Source organism: Triturus cristatus, chromosome 9 (assembly GCF_964204655.1).
Source record: "Triturus cristatus chromosome 9, aTriCri1.1, whole genome shotgun sequence".
Lineage (NCBI taxonomy): Eukaryota > Metazoa > Chordata > Amphibia > Caudata > Salamandridae > Triturus > Triturus cristatus.
Window position 1 is genome coordinate 112173305 of NC_140592.1, and position 27561 is coordinate 112200865.

Here is a 27561-nt window from a genome sequence, read left to right on the forward strand (position 1 = left end):
ACCAGCCCATGCTCAACCAGTCGGACAGGGAGCTTCCCAGATGTTTATCGTCCTCACCCTGCACACTATGCCTTGCAGGGGTCCAACAACTACCATCTGCGGATTTATCCGATCGAACTTTACTTGTCGTATAAACATGCTTTTCGCCTACACCCTGCAGGGGCCTCACCGCTACCATCTGTGGACTTATCAGATTAACCTTTGTTTGACATATAATCATGCCTTTTTCACCTATGCCCTGCAGGGGCCAAACAGCCACCACCTGCTGATTGTATCAGAACTGACCATTGCTTGTCTGTAAATTATTAGTGTTTGTTATTGTTCACCTAGCACGCACAGGGTGGGGATGAAGGGTATATAAGGTGCAGAACCAAAGCACTCAGCAGACTGCCTCCTCAGACAGCTATGGGTGTCTGTTATTGATGCTTTCTCTCTCATGAGATTGTAATAAATATCCTTTCTCTCCGTGCTCCAGTGTTGGTCTCAGTTTGTATTTCGGACCAGTGGACTATACGGTGACCCTGCACACCAAACAATCTCATACTCAATATACCTCAAAGGGATGATTTCCTTTAATAGTCATCTTCTGAGGTATAATCGCATTCTAAGCTCCATCAGCTTAGAGCGTGTCATCAGGAAGATCTAGAAAGAGGACCAATTGCTCTCCTTCTTGAACCAGAGTTTCTAAATGTGGAGTCAACTTCCCCCTTATCAGTAACTAGTGTTTTTATTTATTCAAAATACTTCACATCTCCTTTCAGTAACTTCAGGTACTGGTGTGAGCTTGAAGGAAGTACAGAGACAAAAGGGCTGACTGATTGTGCCTTAAATTCTCCACTCTCAACACATGCTGTGCTTTGTTCTGTTAAGGGCAAGTCTGATTGATTTCCAAATTTCCCCTGAGTCATTTGTTTATGGTTCGGGTCTCAGATTGAGGCTGAAGGCACACCAGAGTCCATGTTGTATCATCTGCAGCACCACCTTTCAGTTCTCTGCAGCACATCGCTTTCCAGCATACTAAAGCATGTCCCCATCCATCCAGACCCTCCTCCAACTCCTCCATTCAGTTGCTGCAACACTTGGGCTCTAAAGACGTCTTGAAATTGCATTAGTTTAACACGCGGTGTATGACACTTGGTGGTCACAACCATCATTTCATGGGTGAATATACCTGTGCAAATCGCTAATGGGAATGTGGCTCCTTCTGCAACAGGTAAGTCACGCTCAAGTCCAGGGGTGATGTCAGGGTATTTCATCCATTTCAACTCTTGGGAGCTTACACTCTGTAATGTGTTCACTCTGCATTTGGATACAGTAGGTGTTATTATTGGAGGGAGAAACCTTTTTCTTATCAACTAAACTCATTTAACAATTCAGAAACATTTTGCTGAATTACTAAATGTGTTTAGAAATCATTATCAATTCATGAGTTAGGAGAGGTGTGTTTGGGATGTCCCTCCCAAATTGCGAATCAGTCACCTATGTATTAATGATTTTCATTCAATTTTGGTTGCAAACCATTGACCAATTACTGTCCACCAAATTAGGGTGGTAAATGATTCACAAAGTCACAGTCTCCCTTCAGACCACTTCCCCTTTGAGAACCATGGTTGCAGCTTCAGGGAAAGTCAGCAGGGGTCTAAGAGACCACTGCCTGCTCTCACAGAATTCTTTTAAATGGAAAGGCAGCCCCATTTCCTTTTTAGGAACTTGGGCTACTTTAAAAAACAGAAATGCAGTTTGAAATTGAGGTGGTGGTCTGCTGTTCCCTGCAGGCCCCCATCCTTCTGAAACTAAGCAATCAGAGGGAGTTGCAGTTTTCGATCTGCCTGGTTGATATGGATTAGGCACGTCCTTCTGCAACTCCCTCCCATTGTTTATTTTGCAAACTGGCCTATAAGTACATTGGTCAGCTCACAAAATAAAACATGGTCGCTACCTTTCTGTGCGCAATTTGTGACCACTTTCTGTGACCAGTAACATTTTACATCTGGCCTACATTCCTCTGCAAAAGAAAGTTAACGATTCTTAAAGTAGTAATGTTAAACTTAATAGCAAAACAATTTTCAACATCTGAATTTGAAAAACAAGTGTCCGTTCGCCCCTTGATCAATATTTAATAGTCTCCAGGGAAACAAACATCAATATGAAATGGTCCTTCTTCATTATCCTTAGTCAGCCCACCCAAGCCACTAATACGTCTTAACCATTGAAAATTTACTCTGGATCGCATCTCATCTCATCGTGATTTAGATCATCAGTGACATTATAGAAGGGGGAAAAGAGCGATAAAAAAGAGGTAACATAGATCTCTTGTTGCAACACCCACTTCAATAAATGGGACTGACTAATTCCAAGGTGGCCACTCCTTACAGAGTGATTGGTAGCTGAACTGTAGGACTATAACTTATCTACTGTAACAACATAGGGCCCAATTATGATGCAGTTAGGAAATCTTCCTGGTCTAATCGGTTTGGAAATGGTTTCTGACCGGCTCGGAACGGGAGAGTCCGAACGACCGAGTATGATGCATCCGGATGCTTCCAGATACGATTTGGTTGGACTCCCATTGACTTTTAAGGGAGTCTAAGTTCCTAACCGCATCGCAATCTGGCCCCAAGTAGGGAGTATATTAGTTTCTTCCTCTCTCACATATTTTCTATGTGTGAAGGAGTAGCACTGGCTACTTAGGGCCAGATGTACTAAAATTAAAGTATTTTGCACTTGCAAACCCTGAGACTATAACATTCTTTTTTGTAATATAGAAAGAATATTTTACAAGTCAGAAAACGTTTTCCTTTTTGTAAAATGAGTTTTGTGACCTATGCCGAATCGCAATTTGGAAGGGGCGTTAAAGGGACATTATTTTCACATTGCAAGTTGGTATGCAATCTATCAATGGTTTGCAATCAGAACTGTGGTTGCAAACTGTTGTAGAATTCTCAACACTTCAAAGGAGGTGGTAACTGATTCGCAAACACCTTTCCCGTTAGAAATTGAGGTGACTGACTCTGTAGGGATAGGCATTGGTCAAGGGGACCACTGCCTTTTCTCCTTAATGTTTTTCCAAATGGAAAACCTGTATTTTTTGGTGGGTTCAGTAGACCACCATGTCTATGATCACATTTAAATTCACCCAAGGACGGTGCTCTGCTTTCCCTTGGAGGCCACCATTCCTGTGTTTACAGCCCAACACAGGGGGTCTTAAACTGCAAGCTGCATAATTATTATTGATTAGGGAGGCCAGTCTGAGTCACCCTTTGAATGATAATTTTGTGAATAAACCTAATGGTACATGGGTTGGTTCACAAAACCAAATACTGGTCACAAAATGTCAGCGTGCAATTTGCCACCACTTCTTGCAACCAGTATATAAGCACATCTGGGACCAGATGCACTAGCATTTCATTAACCAAAAATGATTGCAATGTATTCACTGACTTTTTTGTGTGATTCAAATCAAATTATGTGAACTGACCTATGTTTTAATAGGTCCGTTCGCTAAATCACCATTCGGAGTGGATGGCAATTCGACCTACCTCATCAATACTCATGAGATAGGCAAATTGCAACTCACTCCAAGTTGAGGCCAGGTATGGTCAGCCGACGTCCATGTCTGAGATTGAAATTAAATAAAGTGCAATTTAATAAACAAAAGTTTGTTTTAAGTCTTGGCAGTCGTCCGACCAGGACCCTGCCTTCTTTGTGAATGACTTACTACCTAATTTGAGGAGTTGTTCATCTGTCAATGGTTTGCAACTGAAGTTCGGGGGAAAATGGGGTAGCCATGGATACATAGCATTGAAAAGCTCAATTTGGAAGGGACGCTTTAAACACGCCTCTTTCCAATTGCGATTCATTATTAATTTCTAAGCTTTTTTTTGCAATTCGGTAACTACTTTTCCTAAAACAGGTTCAGTACATTTAAAAAAGTCATTTATTTATTGCATTTATATGGCACTTACTACCCCTGATGTGGTATTAAAGGTTTCAAACTCAGCGACTTAGGGCCTAATTTAGAGTTTGGCGGACCGGGTTACTCCGTCACAAATGTCACAGATATCCCGTTTGCTGTATTACGAGTCCATTATATCCTATTGTTCTTGTAATACGGTGGGCCGGCTATCTGTCACGTTCGTGATTGTGTAACCACCCGCTGAACTCTAAACGAGGCCCTTAGTGATTCTCAAGGTTTCCAACAACTAAATAGCTTCCTACATCTGGCCATTGACACTAAGGGATCTATTTACTAAATTCTCACGCAATGCAGCGCAGCTGCCAAAAACGGTGCGTTGCATTGCGTGAGTAGGAGAGAGCAAGTCAGTGCCTAACATATAGAGATGTGACACTTTCCACCTCTCTCGCTAGCGCCAGTGAACACTCTCCATAGTGCCAAGGTGTCTGCGTGAGTCTAGTATATATTTTGTCCGGTAAGAGAACTTTTCCAGTACAAAATACTTTGCTTAGACGAACTTCACCTACTTTCCTACTTTGTATGGGTGCTGTACAGTGCAACACACATACAAAGTCAGAAAAGAAAAGAGAAATAAAAGCATCTTTCCTCAATAACACCTATTTCAAAAGGGCATTTTTTTTGCATGTAAAACCTTGTCTACTTTTTTCAGTAGATAAATCTTTGCGTAAAAAAACATTGTTAGTTACATGGGGACGCCCATGCAGCACCCATGGAATGCCTCCTTGGGGCTAAGTAATGCAAAGCAACACTAGGAATTACTTTGCGCTATTTTCAAGTGAATTCCCAGTGTAAAACGAGTTTTGCGCTGGATGAAAATGAAATTCTAGATTTTATGTCGGCTTTTGTTTCTTCGTGACGAAAACTGGACGTAAAATCTTAGTAAATATACCCCGAAGTTTCTTATGTAACTGAACGCTCATTTTTTTAAACCAATGAAATAGTTTTTGGTGAACGAAGTTGAATAAGACAAAAAATAATGTTTGACGCTTTACTATTTCAGGAACCGGTATCTTTAATTCAAGAGGTAGTTCGCCATCTAGTGGAATGATTAAATATCATTCCAGAATGGCAATGGATATTTTAAGAAACAAATGTTTATTATTTGGAAATTATATAAGAATCTATTAATACAGTGAAGAAAGAAAAGAAATGCAGATTATCTAATGACAATGTATGAAATTATTACTGGAAGGCGGTATATGAGAGAATAATAATTTATTGCAACGGAACCGAGAAAGACCAGAGGATCCGGCCGTTAGGAGGGGGATGCGACTGGATGAGGCATCAAGGCAGAAGAGTGGCCTGATTTAAGTGACCCCCGGAGCTGGCAGTCGCAAGCTCTACGACCCCTGACTCGCCGCCACTGCAAGAAACATTGAGGCGACAGACGAGGAAAGAACAAGTGAGGACTGGGAAACTGACCGGCAGGCAAAATCAAATGAGACCATAGAGAGCAGACGGCGGCACCTTACCACAACCATAGCCAACCACATAGAGCTGAGAGGAGGAGTCCTGAGGACCCGAACACTACACCGGTGAGTGCCCCCCAAGGTGGAACGTAGAGGCTACTCACCAGGTCACTGGGATGACAATCACAAAAGCAGGCAAAGTGGAGAAACGGGCGAACTTGGTTGCCTGACCTCAAGATGGCGGCCCCCTTGGATGGAGATGCAAATTAGCAGCTGACCTGCCTCCCTACCCACTGCTGAGAAGCACCAGCCTTGTAACCCTAGAGCGCTGCGACGTCTGCCGCTTTGCCCGCAGGATCAATCCAACGGACCTAGAACGCTTTAACTAACTATATAAGGGGCTTGCTGCTACTCCAGGGAGAAGGTGAGGCCTACTTTCCGCCTGCATTACTCATCAACATCAGCCCGGGGATCCAGCATGCTGCTTCCGCCTACCAACACCTGGCCTTCTACCCCTATGGCCATCTCCACCTCCACTTCGGGGATCCCTACGGACCCAAGACCACCGCCCCTAAGTGCAACACCACCTGAACTCCTGGCCGAAAGACGGCAAGAATGTCATGCTCTGTAAATATGTACTATATAATTACCCAACCCTAACTGCTTTTTGAAATGTAATCTTGAGTGATTTGCAACTTGTATATATGTAATTCTAACCACTAGTATCTGTAGTAGACGTATGTATTTACTACCATTCTTATGTAAATTTAGAGTTTTTCTGCTTGTATCTTTTCCTTGAGTGAATTTTCAACTTGTATATATGCAACTCTAACCACTAGTATCTGTAGTAGACGTATGTACTTACTACCATTCTTTTGTGAATTTAGAGTTTTTCTGTTTGTATCTGTTATGTAACTCATTTACTCTGAATTCCTTATGCAATGTAACTGGTCCTCTTGTAAAGTGCTCTGACACCTTTGGGTACAGTTTACGCTATAAAAAGATGCATTAAATAAAATAAATAAAAAATATTGTCTAACCAGTACGGCACAAGTCCGCAGAGTGCCCCACTCCTACCATCTTTCCACCTCCCACCATCTCAAAATTCAAAACGATGATGCTCGAGAGTGCGAGAAAAAGAAGCCAAGGAGTGGGGAAGCATCAAACAGCGGTATGCAACAACATCGTCCTTTTTTTGTAAAAAAAACTCAGGGGTATATTTACAAGTACTTAAAGCCGCCTTATTTTGCCGCTAAATGGAGTTAGCAGCACTTTTCCGGCAAAAACGTTAATTTTAAAGATTGCCACTTCTAATGCGAGAGTTGACGAAATTGAGATGCAAAGTGAGCGTTCCTGGGGAAAAACTGCTGCTAACCCCATTTCACGATATGTACAAGGAATTCCCTCTATGGTGCAAAACACAAATAACTGCATTTAAGTTCAGTTAGATGCAATTTTAAGACCAGAAAATAGCTGGTCTTAAAATTGGTTCAAACACTTGGGGCCTCATTTCAGAGGTTTTGGTGCTGGACAGCGCAGCAAAGAATATTGCTGCCCTGCGCCAAAACAAAAGATCAAAAATGTGCCCCACAATAAGATAGGGCGCAGTCCTGGGCCTCATTTATGAAAAGTGTTGCATCACTGCAACAAAACAGCATTGGCACACTTTTCACTGCGCTCTCCTTGCAACACCATGGATGCGCCGTATTTACTGTATGGCACTCCATGTCGCAAGGATTTACAGATATGTCAGTATTCCTGACGTATCTCTTGGCGCTAAAGTCACGCATTGCTGCAATTTTGTCTTCAGCATGATGCAACTCCAGCAGTGCATGGGGCACGTATATCCCTATGGCACTGAGTCACCCTAATGCTCGCCATAAGGCAGGTTTAAGGTTTTGATGCAGGTGCATCCTAGAATTGTCGCAGTGAAATTTCATAGATTTCACTGGGCCACTCCTACGAGGCTTTGTTTCATGGGAATGCCCATCCTGCATACATCCTACCTGACGCAGGTATAATGTGGCATAGGGGTTCACAAGGTCACGCATATGCCTAGATTCGTCCCTTTGAACAGAGTCTAGTTTGGCATCCAGCGTGTTTGCTGTCACCTTCCCCAGTGACCCCCAGATGCTTGGTCCACTGACACAGAGGAGCTGCCAGGGTTTCGGCGCAGTTGGAGCTCTATCGGTGGAGTTTGCGCTTTGCGGTGTTAGCGTCTGTAAGCATTGGCGGAGTGGTTGTGCTGAGGGAGTTGCAGAAAAGTTGTTTAGTGGCCTTGATCCAGCTGCTGTGGCAATGATGGTGGTGGTGTACAATGGGTGTGGTGATGGTGTGATGTATACTATGATGGTCGGTCCAGGAGAGTTCAGTGGAGTGGCTGTAGTTGAAGTTCCGCTGGCGGAGAAGACAGGGTTGAGCGTGTGTCCGCCTATGTGGGTTAGTGCGGTGACTAGCTGCTTCAGTCCAATGTTGACGTGGTTCGCCAGGAGGGTGGTGGTGTTCTGGTCACTGGGGTTGTCCAGTTGGAAGTTGAGGTGTTTGAGTAGGATGTACTCAGTGGATGGGAGAGTCTGGGTGCAATGAGGTCAACAATGGCATCAGTGAATGGGGGTTCATGGGCCGGGGGCCTTTCGATGAGGGTGCAGCAGAGGGTGGGATTGGGGTTGGTCGGGATCTAGAAGTGGAGGTGTTCCATGGTAGCTGTTGGGTCATTAGAGTGAGGTCAATCGGAGTGTGCTTTTTTAGACAATAGCAATACCTCCTCCTGGGCGCTTGGGGTGGTTTGTGTGGGTGAATATGTTGCCGTCGTGGATGGTGATGACGAGGTCCAGTCCGGAGCAGAGGTTGGTCCAAGTTTCCTTGAACACGGTGATGTCTGAAGAGGTGGCATTGAGGAGGTCCCAGATTTCTATTGCGTGTTTGTGGAGGGACCGCACGTTGAGGAGGATGCAGTTGAGTGCGTCAGCTGGGCGTCAGGAGGCGCTGAGGTACTGATGTGGCAGAAGGTGTGTTTGCAGTTTAGGCAGGCGCAGGGTGCAAGGGAATTCTACAGTGATGCTAGATGGCAGGCAGTGTGGCATTCAGGCTGATGGCAAGGAGGGTGCTGGCGTTGTAGCGGTGGAGTGTCCAAGAGGAAGGGCCCTTGGTGCTGGGCGTGGTCCAGGGGCAGATGGACGCAGACGGGCTTACCTTTGGATCATGAGTGGTACGCCCGCTGTGCATGGCCACACAGGGGCCATCATTAAGTAGTGCTGCAGCCATTAAGTAGGGACTGGACAGCTGGGAGGCAGGAAACAAAGGAAATTATAATGGATGGCGGGGGCAGCGGGGGTAGTAAATATATATTTTTTTAAATCTTACCTCGAGGCCGGGTCCCGCATCTTCTATGCTCCTGCTCTCCTGAGTCTGCTTCCAGGAACAGGAAGCAGGCAGCCAGGCTCCCTCCCCGAAGCCAATCACTGAAAAGCATTGTGATTGTTCTTTAGCGCCGTGACAAGGCGTTCCACCAGGGGCTGGAGGGGTGGGCATGTTCTCCATGCAGGCTATAATTTAGCCTGCATTGTGAACAGGGAAGTGCACATGACTGCTTTGGGAGGCCTGAGAGGGCTGACCAAACAGCCATTGTGCACTTGAGTTGGAATACCACTCTGCCCCTGCCCTGCTCCGGGTGTAGAGCAGCCCCAATCACCCTCTCACCCGCAAAGGAAACATAGCATGAGAATATCAGAAAGTTATCATCTTGTTATGTTTCCTCTTCTTGCACTGCTTGAAAGCAGTGGGCGACGCTCTTCCGCCATAGAGGAGGAGCCGCCACTGGGGATGCGTCACCCACAGGCACTAGGCCTGGGCCCGACTCGACCCCCGGGAATTTTCCACTTTGCTTCTCATATTCTCCTCACCTGTACATTGACACCGTGTTGCAATCTGCTGCACTCTCCAAATCTGTGACTCAGCAGCAGGAGCCTCAGCCGGGTGGGATTTCACAAGCCTGGGTACAGTAGTCGCCGCCAAGTCCTCTGCTCTGGGGAACCTTACGATGCAGGGGATGCAACAGGGCCCCCTTATGTGTGAAGTTTCAGCGCTCTCTCCACACAAGTTTGGCACAGCTCAGGGGCCTCACCCTCCACAGCGTCCGGCCAGTGCAACATCCTCTGGCCTCTGATGTAAAGAGGCGCTGCCCACCATTGATAATCCCCTCCATGCACACCGGCGTAGTGGTGGTGCGTGGTATGAGATGCAGACCTCCCTACGTTGGTGCGCAGGAACACCTCTACTGTTCACAGTGCCAAAGGGCACCAGGCGGTCTTCTCACACAGGTCAGCAACGTGTCTCCATGTGACCTGGCAGACTTCACTACCAGGTAAGGGTGATCGCCGACACCTCAACGTCTGCTGTCACTGCCCAGCAACTCTACAGTACCTCCGCATCCCACTCTGGGCCCCAGACTCAGGCACAGCGAGGCCTCTGAGCCCAGGGGACTGTCCGCACATTCAAGGTTTTGGCTGCTATGACGTTGCAAGGAGGGCACTATGAAAAGTGATGCCTCACAGGTTTTCCCCAGCGATGCACCTCTTTTCATATATGTAGCCCTGATACTCTCATCCCCTGGGACTCTGGCTGGTAATCCTGGCTGTTGGGGTGTTTGGGGAGGTTGTTGATCTGTGCTGCACTTGTCTCTGGCTGCTCCATTCTGCATTCCATTGTTTTTCTTTTCTTTTTTTCATTGGAGGTGGACTTTTTGGCTATTTTTGCCTCTAGAAGCAAAAAAGGTGAAGATCTGCTGACTAACGTGAGTTTTTTGCCTGCATATTGGCCTTTCGTCTGTTTTCGTCCACTAACTTCAGAATTTGTATCGCCTTCATGCTAGTATTGGCGGCAGCTTTCACCGTGGCTACCTGAAACTATCGCCATGTAGCGACGTATTGCTGGGTGAAGGGACATAACCCAGGGAAGCCAAGATCACCTGCCTGGAACCTGGTACCCCAGCGCCTGCCTGCTCGCCAAGACTTGGGTGCCTGTGAGGAAGAGGGGAGTGTCGGTGGGAGCCAGAAGAGAGCCAATTAGTGAGGATTTTCTGTGCAAAGTGTGAGGAATACTTCCTGCCACAATTAGGCCGGCTCATAGCCCAAGTGTTGGACTGTTTTGATGAGCCCACATGCCAGGACAGGCCTACGTGAACTGACTTAGAGGAGTGCAGTGGGAGTAACCCACTCCTTGCACCGATCGGGCCATGCCCTTGTGCAGAATTAACTGTGTGACCCCGTATGACAGGAGGAGCAGCCATTGTGTGGATTAAAGCCGGTGGTGGGAGGAAACCATCTCCTCACTGACCGGGCTGTTGCCCATGTGCTGAAGTGGCTTAGCAATCCTGAGGGGCTGCTATGACTATCCAGGTGAGGCAAATGTGACCGGAGTGTGAAGGCCGGAGTGGCAACTTTATATGCCAGGAGGGGTGGCTAAGGATGATGAAGTCGATAGATCCGGGTCGTCGCCTGGGACTGGGAAATTGTTGGACCAAGGTGGAACTTGATCACATTTTGTGGACTGCCCCAAAGGAAACCTGTTGGAGCAAGGAGACCAACCCCCACACTTGACCAAGGAAGAAAGGACTACCGCGTGACCACTGGAGCCGGAGAACCTCCCCCATCTGCCTGTCGCAGGTAGTGTGTCTCTGGGAAGAGAGACCATGCCTGTCAGGTGCTGCAGCATGTGACCACAGGTGGCCTGACTCATTCGATCCAGAACAGGACCGTGCTGCAACGCCGCAGAGTACTTTGCAGCCAAAGCCAGTAAGCCAAGACCCAGGCCTTTGGACCCTGGGGGACATACCACCAATGGTGCTGCTAAACCCAACACTATAAAAACTGAATTTACTTGCAGAGTCCGAGGGAAGAACTCTTGAGTACAGCCTATTTAGTTTATATTCCCTGGAAGCGGCCCGCCGTGAATGGGGACGAACACCAAACTCGCACTAAAGGTGGAAGAACAGGGAGTGGTCTCACAATTACTAGAGCACCGACCTCAAAGAGATTGTGTGATTGCTTCTTAAAAGTTGTTTACATTTTCATGTGTAGAGTTAGAAGAAAAATAATTATTTTTATACAAAAACAAGCATTTTACTGGACATTGATGTATTGCCGTGCTGCCCGCATGTTGAGATTTGAGTCATGGTCACTGAACTGTATCTGAGCTTCCCCTGAAGGAGCCTTGACCACTTGAGCTACGCTACCCAGGTGAGAGTCAGGTGCAGAAGGGGGCGCTTGACCCAGTTGAGCAGGATCCATAAATGGTGGGCCCCACAACATCAGGGGTAAAAGGTACCAACTCCCTTGGTTGGTCTCAGTAAGCCTGTGGCCCTAAGAATGGGGATCTAACAGTCAGAATACCATTTTCACACCCAAACTGGCAGTCAGCGCAGCGGTGCACACCTGTATATCATAGAGGGGCCATTCCTATCCCATAAAACTCATGGGAGTCAGCATTGTGTGGTTTTTATATATATCTAATTCCCCTCTGACATTTTTTGCTATTGGTTTGATCCACCAAAGTTTCAGATATTCTCACTGACACATACAAGTGGAGGTTTCAGAGTCCACAACACCAGTCCCTGTTAGCACACAACATTCAAAACTGGATGCATCATGCAGGACATTTGGTCTTTGCGAAGTCAAAGCAGCTTTTTGGTCATCCTGTTTAAGTTGGTTAACCCTGACCATGTTAGATAGTCTATCAGCAGGTCAATTCGACCTATGGATCCATTGCTCAAGCTATTAAGAATGCTTGGAAATGTGGCACCACCAAGCCGGAAAGACATAGGATATTTCAATTAATGCTGATGCATGGTAAAGGCCAGAAAAATAGTCTTGACAAATTGCAGAAAAGATGTGGAATAGATTTGTCCAGCCAATTGACCAACAAGGAGTGGACACAGATCCATGATTGTCTGTTGACATGATTCCGTTTGAAAGCCTTAATGGAATGAAAGGTTAACATTTATCCAATGTAAGATACTACACAGGGCATAACTTACCCCTCACAGACTACACAAATGTTTACCCCAAACCTACTGGCGGATGTCAGAGATGTTCCCAAACACCAGCAGACATATTATACATGTTCTGAGAAAACTCTAGAACATTTACTCTTCTTGACTACATAAAGTTGCCACTAACTGGTTTGCGTTCATATTTCAAATCACGAGTTTAAATTTGTTTTTCTGTATTGTTACAAGGTTTTCCTGTGCTCACTTCAAGAGCATCTTTACTACTAATGACTGTCTCCCCCCCAAAAAAGAGGGATTGGGAGATCAAACAGAAAAATCGAGCAAACCCTGCGACTGTATGAATCTCCCAATACCCCAAAGTGTTCGAGAGTTGAAGGCAAGCCTTGACAAAGAGGATTCTACTCAAAATACTTGTTGGCATGGCTACTTTTTGAACATTAATGCGTATGAATTATAAAATTGAAACTAAAGAACTGCACCTTTAAAAAAAAGTACAATGGAGGTAATTGAAGCGATGAATTGATGTACCGTGAATGAATGTTTTTAAGAAAGACCTCCTAAGAGACTTTAACAATTTTAAATGCACCATAGGAGTCGGGTGCTGGATGTGAAAGCGCCGGGTTACTTCTCCTTACTACCTTGAACTGTAGTCTAAAGATCTGAGCTGTAGCTGTAGAGCACTGCCCTCTGGGCCCCAGAGAGGAGGGTGTCTTGCTTTGGATGGAGACAAGTGAGCATAGAGTGTGATGCAACTATATGTACCACACCACGGATCCCACTGGTCAAGCTTCAGCAGTTCATTCGAAGTGGGAGAGATCCATTTCGGACAGATAGGCACTGGACATTGTGAGTAGATACAGGGTAGATTTATCCCCAGACGTTTCTGATTCTGGCATCCTTGCATCTCCTTGGCCGCCCGTCCAATGACATTTAGAAGCTTTTGGCACAAGGGGGGAGATCAGTGGTTCTTTAAGAGGAGCACGGCCAGGGATTTGCTCCAGGGTCTATCTTTGTCAGAAGGGCTGTGCAGGGATACTGTTTAACTTTCAAAATTAGGGTGGCAAATTGTTCAGTTAAACAAATATTTTCAGAATTTGCAAGATTCCTAGCACAAACGTTTATATTTGATAGCGTCATCTCTCTTCTTGCTTTCTTGTACTCGGAGCGCTCCTGTCTCCACGTTCTAGTTCAAAGGGAAAAACAGAGGTTCCTATGATTTGCTAATCTGCCATATCATTTGCATTATAACACCCCTTCTTTCCGTCTAAATAAACACACTGGGAATTGTTTTCTAAGCCTGCTTCGAGGAGAGGCTGACCAAGGCCATATCTATGACCAGGGAATAATAGGGGACTGATTATAAAAAAAAGATGGTGGTCAAGGTGCAGTTTTTGCATTAGACTGTTTATAGCCTCTCTTTCAGTGCTGGGGTGCTCAAAGCCCATGACCCATAAAGAGAATTTTCATTAAGAGTTGCAAACCTCATGCCCCCTGAATGTTGATAAAACAGGGATTTGCTGGCAATTACTAGTGAAAATGAGGCAAAGGCCTGCGTGGAACTTTCGGGCTCTATCGCAGCATTCAGAACCACAATGTGCAGGCATTGTCACCCATTTCTCTTTAAGGTACATTGTAGTTTGCAACTTTCCTGCTGCAATAGATCAACACTGCACTTCCGGTTCTCCTCTAAATTGAATTTCCTGATCAAAAGGCTGAATGTAGTTTACACAATGGAGGATATTTGGCCTCATTCTGAAATCCTTGGTAGCAACAATCAGTGTTTGCCCCAGTTTGACAAAGAGAGATTGTGCCCAATTTGAGTTCAGTCCAGCTTCAACCGTAATTTCCACCAGGTCCAGTCTGGAGGAAAGCATGTGTGCAAAACACTGTGTTAGAATCAATTGCAAACACCATTTCTGCATGTTATTTGCAAAGATGTGTGTCCTGGTAAATCTGCCAGAAATTAAAGCATTAATAGTAATGCACACCATATGTTAGTTCTGAAAAAAAAACAGTATTATCTCTCTACCTAATGCTCTTGCATCAGTTTGTTTTCTATGGTTCAGATACACAACTTACTTTTGATAAACATGTTGTACTGATCCTGTCACTTCCTCCATCTTTTTTTTTAATCCTCCATGGGAAAGCCTGTTATTTATTTTCCTATTTTTTTGTAGGTGTCTCCAGCATCTACTGAAATCAGTATGGTATCTCAATCGTTGTCGTAAATACCGAATCGGTAATGGGGGGAGCTCAATCAAGGGTGGCAGGGTGTCACATTGACACCCTGTTGCACCCCTGATTCCTGCATGTGTGCACATGTGGCACACATACATGCCCTGAGGGCATGTGTGTCTGCCACATTGCACACATCTAAGGGCCAAATAATGCATTAACAGAGACATTCGTCATTTACCACCAACTTTCAGTTGGTGGTAAATAACGAATCCCCACACCCACCACACTCTTCCCCTACATCTCATTTCTGTATTCGGTATTTACCGAATCGGTAAAATTACAGATTCGGTAATTTTACCGATTCGGTAAATTACCGAATACAGAAATGATCCCCCTACATCTCAAAAGCCTAAATACCGGTCGGTAACGGTATATTTACCGAAAATCGGCCGTTACCGACCGGTATTGGGCTACCTACATATGGCCCTAAATAACCCCCTCAACTGGTCGTAGGGACCTATGTTAGTCAACAAGGAGATATGGTAAGGAGCAGTCATTTACATCAAACAACATAAACAGTGGAGTCCAAATGGGGCTTCACAAGAATCGATAAAGAGATTTGGTGTGAGGTTAAAGTGTGTTCCATAAAGGTTAATCTAAATTAATGAGGTTTTAGGCATAAAGGGTAATTTTGTTCAAAAGGCAAGGTAAGGTGTCAGTTTCTGAAGCCCTCTGATGAGAGAATACGAATGCATAGGCATGAAGCCTTAGCACTCAAGCAATTGCATTTTGCAAAATCTGGATTGTATTCTCAGGTTAAAGTCAACAGGGATCCATAAGATCTGATTTCAAGATTTCAAGATTTTATTTTTTGGGTGATCGGTCTTTTAAAAACAAAAACCATTACACCAAATGACATTTTTAAATAGTACTACTACATATAAACACATAAAATCATTGGCAGAATCTTACATCGTTAATCTATAAGGTACTTTTGTGCGTTAACTATTTAAAATTTCATTTTTAAACAAAGATTTAAAAAGATCATGTCTTTCTAACATCCTTGTTATTAAACGGCCTTTAACTCTTCGAGGTTTTCTGGTTGTCGGTTAGTTTAAAAAGAAAATTCATAATAATAATCTTTTTCGCTCTCTACAGAGTTTCAACCGATTTCCTTTAAATACACATTTAAAAGTTTCACCCCCCTGCATACTAGGGGGATTGAGGTCCCCCCGCCGAGCCAGGTGATTACAGCTTCTCCACATGAGCGTATATTCAAACTATTCAGTAGTGATTTTAATAGTGACTTCCGTTCCTTTAATAGCTTAAGGCATATGCAAAAAATGTGTTGAATAGATTTGTCTTTGTATCCGCATAGTCTGCAATCTCGATTTTCCCTTTTATCCTCCCATGCGGGGATTAAGTCTTTTGTTTCCCACATGCCCAGTCGCAGCCTCATAAATTGATGTTTTAGTGTAAGTGAGAAATAGGCTGATAAATATTCCTGAGGCTTCCTTTTCCCATATGAATTAATAACCGTCCAGGCATGCCGTCTTTGCAATAGGCTATTCTCATCCGTTGAGTGAGACGTGGATTTTATTCTGATGTTGATTAGTTTGTTGAACACATTTTTTCCTATGCTAAGATTCCAAATATCTAGGGCAGAGAGGTCCTTTATCATAAGATCTGATTTCTAAGTTCTGCAGCAGGTCTCCATACCTAGTCTCTGAGTGGGAAAGGGAAGCTCTCTGAATGAAGAAGGCCTCTCTGGGGAGGGCTCTGAAGGGTGCACTTTCCTGACTAATCTATGGAACACAAACTAATGTAATTCCACCAGTTCACACATTCCCCGTTCCCACCAACCAAACAGTTTCCAGCGAACTCTGGGGGCAGGTAAACTCCCTAGTTTTGCATGTCCTTACAATGCACTATGGAAGTGTGTTCTTGGTTCATTACATTTGATCAAATCTTGTGGGTCAGACAGCTCTTCTAATGGGTCAGGTTCTTGCTATCCCCTCTCCTTCAGGTGAGAACCTCACTATCAGTTGTCTAATACATAACAAATGTCTATTCACTAGCTAACACAAGGCTTCTGGACATTTTTTAGCATCTGCAGTGGAAAGAAAACATCATCTTGTGCAAAACAACAGCTTAATGCGAAAATTTGTCTCTTAACCATAACGTGTAAAGTCTACATTTAACATGACATCAACAGTCAGGCTAACTTAAATCAATACATTATGTTAATTAATTTGTGTTTTCTTATAATGCCTAAATATAATTACCTACTACAAATGTTTTAAATTGTTATTCGTGTGTTATTCAGCTTTGTCATTAACACTTTTAAGTTAAATGTGTTTAGCTTGTCAAATAAGGACATTTGCTCTATGAGTAGTGGAAAGATCTATTGTGATTGTGTAACTGCAATTGTTTGTTAAAACTCCAGAAACACATTGTGCCTGTCTTTTGAGCACTGCCAAAAAGTTACACAGTGCCAGTTATTTGATTCATATTATGTTGTAATTGTAATGATGAGTAAACTTTGTGCGTATAGCACTTTGTATGAACAGGGCCGGCTTTAGGGCAGTGCGACTGGTGCGGCCGCACTGGGTGCCGACCTGTGGAGGGGGCGCCGACTTCAGGGGGGGACGCTGTGTTTAGCAAAAGCTTATGATTGGAGAGATGAGGAGCACTTCTGCCTGGTGGAAGTGAGAGAATCATAAGAGGTGGTCATGGGGTGCGGGGTGCCAAAAATGGTTGTCGCACCGGGCGACACCAGCGCTAAAGCCGGCCCTGTGTATGAAACCGCAATAAGCTTGATTCTACCACTGCTGCCTTCACTGCTTACACTGTCTCTCTAATTTGTGTAATATGATATTGTGGCTTGTAACTTCACTAGCATCCACACATCTATTTCCTTCTTTTGTAGAAGCTAAGGTGCTCAAGCCTGGAGTCTGAAGTCATAAGTTACGTTGAAGAACTGTACTCTGATAATTTGGAAGCTATTGAAGACCACAAAGTAGCGCTGATGCTGAAGAAGTGACTCCTTGGATTCGTGGAGGCCTGAGGCTTCTGCCGTCGAGCGTCGGGCATGCATAATGTCCCCTTAAAATATGTAGGCTCTAGCTTGGACTATTAAATCTTGTTTTCATCACAGTGTGCAATATAGCGCTTAGTGTCATGTTCCTATAACTTTTGTAGAGAAGTAAATCACTGATTTGGCATTATCACCTCAATGGTAACAATGAAATTGACCTCATGGCGATGAAAAGCTGAGTTGGGTACACCACACACCAGAATCCCAATGTGACGAGAGGGTAAATACAGATTCCTGCAGCAGATGCACCTTCTCATTTGGCCTGTCTATACTCTGCATTGATGTTTCAGTGACGTCTTTTATGATTGTCAATGTTGTTGCAGATCTTCTTTTGTTTCCTACCCTTGTGACGTCAGTGGAAGAGGAAGTAAATCTTGTCTGCTTGTTTCTGTAGTTCAAGACTCATTGTGAACACAGACCCGCACCTTTACCAATGCCCTGTTCTACCTCAGAGTGGGTAGTCTTACCTCCCGCCACTTCTGATGGATAACAAAGGAGCATTGTCCATGGTGCTGAACTAAGGGAAGGCATACACACTCATTGCAGTCAATCATAGACCACACAAGAGGAATATCAAGTAAAACTGGGTGAGACATGTGGGCAAGTGAGGATGAAGCTGTTTAGGAATGGGGAATGAACCAGTCAGGCCAATGCTAACAGGATGAGATGCAAGAAGAGGATCAGGGAGGTGAGAGAACGAATACAAAAGACGAAATCCCATAAAAATATGGTCGGTAAATGTAGAAGAAATTGCTTTGATTAGAAGCTGTATAACATGGCTTGAAAAATAATAATCTGGAAAGAAATAGGAATGGTAACCACAAATTTTAATATTGCTGACTCTGCTTCAACTGTTTCACATATATGGGGGTAGAAATCCAATGTGAGTTAATTAAAATTACACAACTATCTAGAATATGTAAACTTCCTTACATGCTAAGTACTAAGGGGCTTATTTACAAGCCACTTGCACCGCCAGAGCGTCACGTTGTGTACGCACCAGCGGCGCAGCCTGCTGCGTGATATTTAGAAGCACATGTAAAGCCACCCGGCGTGGCTTTACATGTTCCTGTAAATATCGCCCCTTTTCACGAAACACTTTGGGGCAGATTTTCAAGCCCCTTGCACCACCGGTACATCACTTTTTGTGTCATACCGGTGGTGCATTTAACTGCTCCATATTTACAAGGACAGAAAGAGCCACCCTGCGCGACTTTTCCTGTCCATGTAAATATGGCACCTTTGCACGCCACACTTTGCGTCAAAGGGGTGTTCCATGGGTGTTGCTGTGGGTGTTCCCACTGAACACCCATGGAACCGGACACATTTCCAGATTTACGATGGGTCGTAAATCTGGAAATACCTGTAAATGCTACGCCTCCCCAGGGGAAGCGTAGGGAGGCGCAACGAGGAGAAATGTATTAATTTCTCCTCGTTTTCTTGTCATGACACATGGTTGCATGTTGTGGATATGGTCACAAGTTCCGAGACGACAGTGGGCATGGCTGCATTGGCCAGGACTCATGTTCCAGGTGCGGACAACCAACGAGGGTTGGCACTGACTTGTGTTGGTGAGGGACTCCCCCGAGGTGGACACGGGCACTTTCCTATGTTCCTCATTCAGACATGCTGCTGCATTGGCACTTCTCTGGGCCGTACTGACTCGTACTTGTTGATAAAGTTTCCACACTTTCACTTGTCTCCAACTATGTTATGTCTTGATTTGTATGCCAATGTGTGTCACAGACTCTCTGGCTCCCTGCCATCCGTGCATTGCTACCCCATCAGGACTGTGGGTTTGTACTTGTGCATTATCATGTCCCTGTTTCGTGCTTTGCCAGATGCATATATGCCCGTTTACCGGCCACAGGCGGGTGCACTTGTGTCCTGTGTTTGGTTGTGCACAAGTTGGTGTTTGTACCACATTGTGTTGGATGTTGGGGTGCTCTGCTTCAAATGTGTGAGTGCCGCATTGTGTGTGAAATGTCCCTTCAGCTCTAATTTGGCTCACCCTTCTCCCTTTCAGGCGGTGTTGTGTTCACTTCTGTGCCTGTTCTTGGTGTGACATTGCCGGGTTGTGTGACTTGTGCACCTGGTTGGTGTTGTTACCCTTGGGCATGGTTTGTCTGCAGTTGTGCTTAGTTGTGCATGTGTGCCATTGTACCCATCTCCCCCCGTCCCCCAGTCCCTGCTGGTTACTTTCCCTGTTGCTGTTGTGTCTATTGTTTGGTGCAGTTTCCGGTCCCCGAGTTCTGCCACCATCTCCTGACTGATGTGGTGGAGACCATTTCCTCCATGTCATTTAGCTCCCATCTCTGGTGTGCATTGCTGCCTTCTTGTTGTTGGCGTGTTTCTGCTTGTTTGTGCTTTTCGCATCATTGCTGGAGTTCTGGTTTTCTGCCATTGTCCTCCTCCGCTCTCAGGCTGCATTCATCTTGTCCAAGTTGGCCTGCTATGTACAATGTTTGGTTGCCAATGTGTTTGGTGGGGTTGTTTGCTGGCTCGGGTTGCTTCCATTGTGGTTGGCTGTTGTTTTCTGTTTTACTTTTTCAGGCTTTTGTTCTGCTTATTCCCGCCTGTCTTGTGTTTCGCGGTCCTGGCGGTGCTTATCCCTGCTTTCCTCATCGTGGATGGGCTCATCACAAGTTTTCTGGTGTTCTGGTTTGTGTTTTTATCTCCGTCGGGTGGTTGTATCGCAGACATTGGCTGCGTTTTGGGCAGACTATCGCATGGTACCGCCATGTTTGATTTCCATGTTAACACAGGGTTATTTTCCCGTGATGGGCTGCAATGTGTAAAGTTGCGTTAGCATTTTTTGGCGATGTTTATCACACGTTCTTGTGAATATACCCCTTAAGGTATTTAAAGGGACTATGAGACTTGCCTCACCCCCACTACCCACCTTATGGAGATATGTTGTTCCCTGTAACGAATGTGTAACAATGCTGCTATGTTTTTTTCTGCATTTTTTTCATAAAAAACTTGAATAAATAATTTTGAAAAAAATGTATTCAAAGGGACTTGTATATGTCATTGTGGATGAACCATTAGAGCAGTGGAAAGGGGGAATCAGGGTATACTGTGCCCAAAGCATAAACTCGACTATTTATCTTTAGAAAGAAGATAGAAAAATATGCCCCATGAAAGTCTTGATCCAAAAAATAGGGCATCAACTTCCTCTGAGCAATATAACTTTGCTAATTTTCCGACAAACAAATGACTCGGTATCTCCTATGCTAATAAATAGATCTCTGGCACTCTAGCATTAATCTGGGCTTTACTTGTGAATATTTTCATAGAGTCTCTGTGCATGAAACAGTTTCCAGAGTGATTGGTGTAAGACTTGCAGCAGAAGACTACACTGTTCGCATTATCTGTGCTTGACTTTTAGGCAGTTTCTTTCTTGTGATTGCTTATAAGATAGCATTTCATTTGAGTGTGTTTGAAGGTGAGTGAATCTGTCTGCATGAACCTACTATATGAATGACATTCTTGGCAAAGACTAGGTAACTGGAAGAAGAGCAAGACATGCAGGGCTCTGTTGCCTCTCTGGGTATCCCAAAGTTGCCTGGACTTGAAAAAAACACCAGCGTACAGTTTGTTTACAAAGCTGCCCAAAGCCGCCATCATGCTTCACATTGGGGGATCTGAGCTTCCAATATATAGGGTCTGAAATGGTTGAGTCTGCTTTTCTTACTTTTGAAGGACAGAAGAAAAGATGGACCTGAGATTACAGAATCTCAGGCGAACTATCAGGACTGCTTATGGTATGTAGAAATTGTTTTACTTGTTCTGTTCAGAGAATTTAGAATGCACAGAGTGAAAGGGTCTTATGTGTGGGCCTGAAGGATAGCCCAGTCACTGTAAGGGTCCAAAGTGTTAGATTACTCTTGAAACTCATGTAATACATATTTGCATAAGAATAACATGAGGTATACTCTGGCTTTGTTACTATATAACAGTCTGGCCTGATTCACAAACTGCATTTTGTGGCACTTAAAGTAGCACAGCAGTAGTAGAACTCACGTAGTACCAAATGCAATTCATAAATCTATGGCCAGAGACCTCTGTCTCTCAGTGGCGTAACGAAACTCGAGGGGGCCCCCTGTGAGGTACATGGAGGGGTCCCCGCTCTGGAATTAATCAGGAGATCTCGGTTTAAAGGACAATGCTTAGGGGGCCCCCCTGTGAGAAACATGGAGGGTCCCTGCTCTGGAATTAATCAGGAGCTCTCAGGCCATAATACTGTGCTGAGGGGGCCCCCTGTAGCTCGGGGGACCCCACACCATGGGGGCTGCAGGGGCCTGTGTTACGCCACTGCTGCCCCTCCTATCTTTTCTAAGGCGAGATCTCTGCCAAAGTAAGGTAAACATTTTGTAGTAAATGTGGGAGGAAAATAAGGAATAGCCGGGAATAGGGAATGCTTACAACTAAATGGGAGGGGCTGAGAGACATTTAAGGAGGGGTTTAGGGAGAGAGACATGCTAATACAAACATATGCCCACAAAAGAGTAAGCCATGAGATCACAAATTTTCCGGGCAGCCCCCTCATGCACCAGCCCAGCGCTAACTCCTGCCACCACGTTTTTAACATTGAGAAACGTGTATCGATTTCACCATGTACTGTTAGATGGATGTTACCAGCCTTACGATTATGGGACACACGTACGCACAGCAGGGGATTGTTACGCGCGAGTGTAGTCACCATATTGCACATCATGATTGAACCTAACTGAGCTTGGTAGTCATCTATCACCATTTAATGTATGTACCCCCCTTATTTACTGTCCAGCGGTTGCCATGACATTAAAAATCTCGTATATTGCTTTTTCATCGCCTAATCTGCCCTACACCGTGTACTAACTCACATGTATTCATGAGAAATGGCATTCCCACTTTAGTTTCTAACAAACTGTTTACTAGTGGTGATGTCCACTCCTTTGATCCAGTGACCGTATGGATCTACTTGTCACAATTTATCAAATTGTTTATATACACAGATGCAGTATCACACTGTATTGCTACCATTGGCAATACCTTTTAGCCAACTAGCCCTATGTCTTAACGCCCTGTTTGGTTGTCCTTCCCCTATTGTTTCCCCTTTTCTCTTACAGGTCTACTGATCGCCCCAGTATACGTCTACCAGGCCTTCTTCCTTCCTGGTAATTTATGTCAATATACTGAACACCAGGTGGTAGTGCACTTCTTTACACATTACCGGTCCTGACGAAGTGTCAATTGACCCGTTAAGGGCAAAATAGGCATGAAACATGTTGACCTTTCACACATAACTTGACCCTTGAGGAACATTATCTTTCACACATAACTTGACCCTTGAGGAACATTATCTTCCACACAGGAGCAAACACACCGTTTTGAATTAGGCGGGAGCTACCTAGCTATTTAAAATGTGATCCTAATAGGACTGCTCCTTACCTATTTTAACTATTTCACTCCCTTGTGCACTACCTAGCCCCCACACCCGCATGCACCTTACGGCTTCTTCTTCAAAAGATCCCCGCCAAGGAGCCCTGGTTTCGGGAGCCCGTCAGGCATTGCAGCGCCAGCTTGACGAGGGGCAACAGCCCAATGATGAAGCATGACACCTCTCGGGGTGTGTGAGGGCATCACGAAGAAAGACCTGTCTTCCCCACATCCCCTTACAGGAACTAAACACACCGTTATAGTTCTTCTCAAAAGAGTAAGACCACTTTTATTCACAAACTACAGGGCATATTTACAAGGGCTTTATCTCTTCTTTTTTGGCTTAAAATCCCAAAAAGAGGACATAAAACTATCGCCCTATTTACAAGAGGGTGCAAACATGCATAATCGCATGTTAGCACCCTTTTTCCCAGCGCCTACCTTTGCATCTCTAATGAGATGCAAAGTGGGCGTCACTGGGCGTACCCCAGATGGACTACCTTGCAAAGAAACGCGTTGTTAATAACGCGCTACCAGGGCGATAAATTCCACAGATAGCCTGCGATAAAAAATTTATCGCTAAGCACGGCCGGCGATAATTATCGCTGGCCATTGATAATGTGCCCCTGCATTTCTAAAATTACTAAAACCCTAAAAGTGTTGAAACAGGTGTAAGCATACTCCAGACTACCTTTGGAGTAAGCCAAACACCACACATGGCCAGTCATAGGTACTACAATATGCTCACTTGGAAAACACTGGAGGCAGGGACATAAAATAGCAAGTCATATATCACTTCTGCTACCCTAGCATTTTGGTCAATGGACTGTAGTGTTCTTCTGGACACTCAATGATGCAGCCACTCCCCTGAGGCTGCCTTATCATCCACCCTACACCCATCCATCACAGGCATCACCAGTCAGGTGACCCTGTCAATAAAAGGGGCCAGGGGTACGTTCCCTGGGCTAGTTCCACACACACTTACTCCATTGTTAAACTGGCTAAAGTAATTCTTGCACAACCGCTGCCAAGCTGTATCTCTTCCCCCGTTTCGTTCCAAATTCAGAAAAACAACTCATGGTGTCCCCCAGGTATCTTCCCTCAGCCCTATCTTGTTTAATGTTTACATTAAATCTTTGATTACACTCAGAAAAACCTATAACATCAAACTAATCAACTACGCGGATGACACCTAATTAATTTTGTCATTGAATAATAACCAGGAGGATACTATCAGAAACTTTCAAGCACGCATTGTTGACATCCTTGATTGGAAGAACTCCAATTCACTGAAGATGAATGCAAATAAAACAGAATTTCATTGCAAGTCCTTACCATCGAACTTCTGGCCGCTGCCCATGGAAAAGCCCTGGAGCAATCCTGTGGCAGTAAGAAACTTGGGCGTGACCATTGACCAAGGATTAACTTTAGAAAACCAAGTGAATAAAACCACTGGAACCTGTTTTGCTTTGATCCGTGCTCTTAGGAAGCTATACCCTCTGCTCGATATACCTGCCAGGTCATTGATCTCCAGAGGGGTAATACTAAGTAGGCTGGACTACTGCAATGTCCTGTTGCCAGGAGCTCCCAGCTACCTTCTAAAAATGTTAGAGTGTATTCAGACCATTACTGCCAAGTTGACACTGAACAAACCCCGACATTCATCCGCTACAGAAGCCTTGAAGGAGCTTCATTGGCTACCTGTCAAGCAGAGAATATCTTTCAACTCTCTATGTATTGTTCATAGGGCATTACACAATAAAGGGCCAATACCCCTTCAAAACAAGATGAAAAAGTAGCCCCCTGGCAGGAACCTCCGCTCTACTAATGGTAACTATGCCCAGGAGATCAGGTACACGAAAGTTAGACAAGGGGGACGCACCTTCATGGTGAACACGGCCCGGCTATGGAATAGACTTCCAGCCTCCTTACGCTCTCAAACTGATCTACAAAAATTCAGGAAGGCCATGAAGACCTGGCTATTTCCCCCCTAGCGGCCACTGTTTAGCTTTCCATCTGCTAATATTACACAATAGTTTAGCGCCAGGATACCATCTTTGGTCCCAGTGCGCTCTATAAATAATCCCTACAATACAATACAATAGTGTCTGTGCCCGGTATTTATACAGCATGGAGGTCTAAGGCCCGCAGCTTTACCTTGCGTGACGAGGGGGTCTGACCCCACCTGTTGCGATGCCAGGAGTAGTGTTTCCTCATGGGAGCGCTGTAGACCGAGGGGCAGAATTATGACGTCTGGCGCATCTCTGCTAATCAGCAGAGATGCGCCAGAAGAGTTGTGACGCATCTGCCCACCCGAGTGCCACCATTGATGCACCGCATTTACCATGCAGCGCACCGTGGCACTCGGATGGGCAGATGCGTGATGCATCTCCTGTCGGAAAGGCGGCGCATTGCTGGAGTTTCGTCGCAAGCGCGACGCAGCTCCAGCAAGGCTCGGGGGTGCCCTATCATTACAATGCTGCGTCAATCCTTACGCCTGCTTCAAGCAGGCGCAGGGTTTTGACGCAGCATGGGCTCAAAAGTGACTGAGTGAAATCTTGTAGATTTCACTCAGCCACTTTTAGGAGGCGTTCCTGTGACGGAACGCCCCCCCCCTGCACAGGTACACCTACTGCTGGCGCAGGGCTTTACAACGTGACGCATCTCCCAGATGCGTCACGTTGTAAATACCCCGCAGCATGGCGCAGGATTTGCGCCGCCGCTGCGTCACAAAAGTGACACAACGGCGGCGTAAATGAGGCGCAAGGGGCTCATAAATCTGCCCCCGAGTGCGGAACATCTCAGCCCCGCTCTCTAAGAGGTGCAGCAATTGAGCTACAAATGCATGTTGCTAGTGATGAAGCGAAAGGAGAGCCTGCCTGTTGATGAAGATGGTTGACCACACCATCCCCTGACACCATCCCCATGACTCTGACCCCCTCCAGCACCACAGGTTGAGGGTGTGCCTGCGATGTCCTAGCAGTAATCGGACTGTCAGGCCACAACACACGGTCAGTTTGGGATGCCAAGATGCCTAATCCTTCAGAGTTGCAGCAAGGCATCCCAACCCTACCAGAGAACATTTCAGTGGCGGTGAGGTAAACGTGAGGGGCGCTTCATATGGCGTGGCCATCCAAGGTGAGGAGGTGCGCTGCTGCAACTGTAGGAACCGCTTGGTGTGCAGAGAGCCAGCAAAGCTGCCCGCAGCCACCTGGAAGGCAGGGTGACACCGCTACACTGATGATGCTGCCATTGTGAAGAGCCTGAGGGGCTGGAGCCCCGTGGTAATATGCCCAAGCAAGAGATGGCTCCTGGTCGAGAGCCTGCACATGCACAACAAACACTGGAGCCGGGCATGTCGGTGATCTTGAGAGAGCCCGCATCCACAGCACAATGGCAAAAGAAATGAAAACTGATCAGACGCCTATGGGTGAAAAGAAGCAATGGGCCAAGGAGCCACATTTACCCGTTGAACCTATCCAAGAAACTGCTACAATATGAGCAGCTTTCCTGCTCGCTCGTCGTCGCTGGGATGGGGCAGTGCACTACATGATACTGGCCACTAGAGTGCACCCAGACTCCATGCCAGAACTGTGAATAGACATACACTTTAAAAAAAGAAAGCGTGAGGGTTACAGAAAGCACAGCACACTCCCTGTGGGCACTGATTATGAAAGGGGACCTTTCACCTCCCACAGCAGCCCTGTTTGCACCCACCATCCCTTGCATGAGGAATCGGAAGTCCTCACGCGAGTGTCCCACCTGCCAGACCTGCCTGCCTGAGCCCAGGCCCAAAGAACAGCTGGTGGACAAAACTAGACCCTGCAAATTTGGGCCATGATGGGCCACAACTCTAAGCTAGCCCTTCCCTGACGGCAATAGTTACATTCAAGACAGCACCCAGAAAGAAAACTGACTACGCCTGGGTGGGGGAACTTCCAAGCAGGGGTAATGGGCTTCAGCAGGCTTATGGCAGGGCTTTTGTGGCAGGGCGGGGCCAGCAGGGCCCTTATTGTACAGTGGGACTACAGTGGCACTGCGCCAATGGCGTGCAACCCAACAAGTGCGAGAGATGGACTTGACACTGCTCCACTGACAGACTCCAGGAGGTAGCAAGACCTGGCAGCAGAGAACTCCACAGGTTGCAGACTGTCTGCAAGGAGGCAAGCAGCCCCACCAAAGTATGGTTCACGATGGATGCTTCGCGGTGGACTCTGGCAATGCTCCTGATACATCATGTTTTTGAATCATTGACGCCAACCAGAAGTCTCCCTGAGTTTCAGCAGAATGGACCATCTCCAGACTATGGACATGATTCCATCTGGTATGTTGCCAGAAGGACCTGACAGCTCTGAGCCAGTGTTTGTGTCCTGAACCACTCAAGTTACATTATGAATGCGAGCAGGGATGTCCTGTCACAGCCCGCTTCATCAGTCCATGTGTTCGCTGCTGTCCTGCTGTTTGCTCTAAA

At 45.6% G+C, this 27561-nt stretch overlaps 1 protein-coding gene across 2 annotated transcripts in view; it reads left to right on the top strand.

Moving 5' to 3' along the window:
* The window catches only part of IL5RA (interleukin 5 receptor subunit alpha), a 185624-nt gene extending 167254 nt beyond the window's left edge, over positions 1-18370 (top strand). The window contains exon 11 of one of the 2 annotated variants that reach the window (XM_085627561.1): positions 17499-18370. In XM_085627561.1, the coding sequence (XP_085483687.1) occupies positions 17499-17612 (114 nt within the window). In that variant the 3' untranslated portion in view covers positions 17613-18370. The remainder of the gene's footprint in view (positions 1-17498) is intronic. The other variant, XM_085627562.1, reaches the window with a different exon arrangement.
* Positions 18371-27561: the final 9191 nt, after the last annotated feature.